Below are 565 nucleotides of genomic sequence, written 5' to 3'. Positions count from 1 at the left end.
CCACCCCGCCTGCGCGACCGTATTGTCTTCCGACGCCTGCGGGACGGCTCGGCCCCGCTGGGAGACATGACGCACCGGGGAGAGGGCGAATGGGTCTTCGAGCGCTTTGCCCCGTGAGGCCTCCGGCCGAGTTCACCCGATCGGGAGCGTCACCTGTGCCAAAGCTGCCCACCTGTCCCCCGTCGTGCCCCGAGGAACGGGGCTGGCCTCGCTCTGCCCTCCCCTGGGAGACGCGTGCTGAGCTCTGGGGGTACTGGTGCGGGGCTCTGGTCCAGCCCCAGAGACCCTCATCGCCCGTCGCTTCTCCCTGGGGCGGGCGAGAGTTGCAGGTGGGTCCCAGTGACCTTCTGCTTCCCCTCGCCAGCACGTGGGGAGTGACCACTCCCAGTGACGCTGGTGGTTAATTAATCATGTTAATGATCAAGAAAGCCCCCAGTGACCCCCCTGCCCATGTCCTGCTGCTGCTACCACTCGTGGCTCGTGTTTTAGCTAGAACTGTGCAATGTGCTCAGTCTGTGCAATAACTTAATTTAATTGCAGCTTGAATGTCACCGCCGCGTCAGCG

General features: G+C 63.5%; 1 protein-coding gene across 1 annotated transcript in view; it reads left to right on the top strand.

Moving 5' to 3' along the window:
* PNPO (pyridoxamine 5'-phosphate oxidase) overlaps nucleotides 1-117 on the top strand; it is a gene marked incomplete at its 5' end in the record, with an annotated part of 611 nt that extends 494 nt beyond the window's left edge. The window contains one exon of the mRNA XM_010292834.1: nucleotides 6-117. Coding sequence (XP_010291136.1) covers nucleotides 6-117 — 112 coding nt within the window. The remainder of the gene's footprint in view (nucleotides 1-5) is intronic.
* Nucleotides 118-565: the final 448 nt, after the last annotated feature.

This window comes from Phaethon lepturus, unplaced genomic scaffold (genome assembly GCF_000687285.1).
Source record: "Phaethon lepturus isolate BGI_N335 unplaced genomic scaffold, ASM68728v1 scaffold23680, whole genome shotgun sequence".
In the NCBI taxonomy this organism is placed as follows: domain Eukaryota; kingdom Metazoa; phylum Chordata; class Aves; order Phaethontiformes; family Phaethontidae; genus Phaethon; species Phaethon lepturus.
Note: the sequence above shows the minus strand (reverse complement) of the source record. Positions and strands in the feature narration are given on the sequence as shown.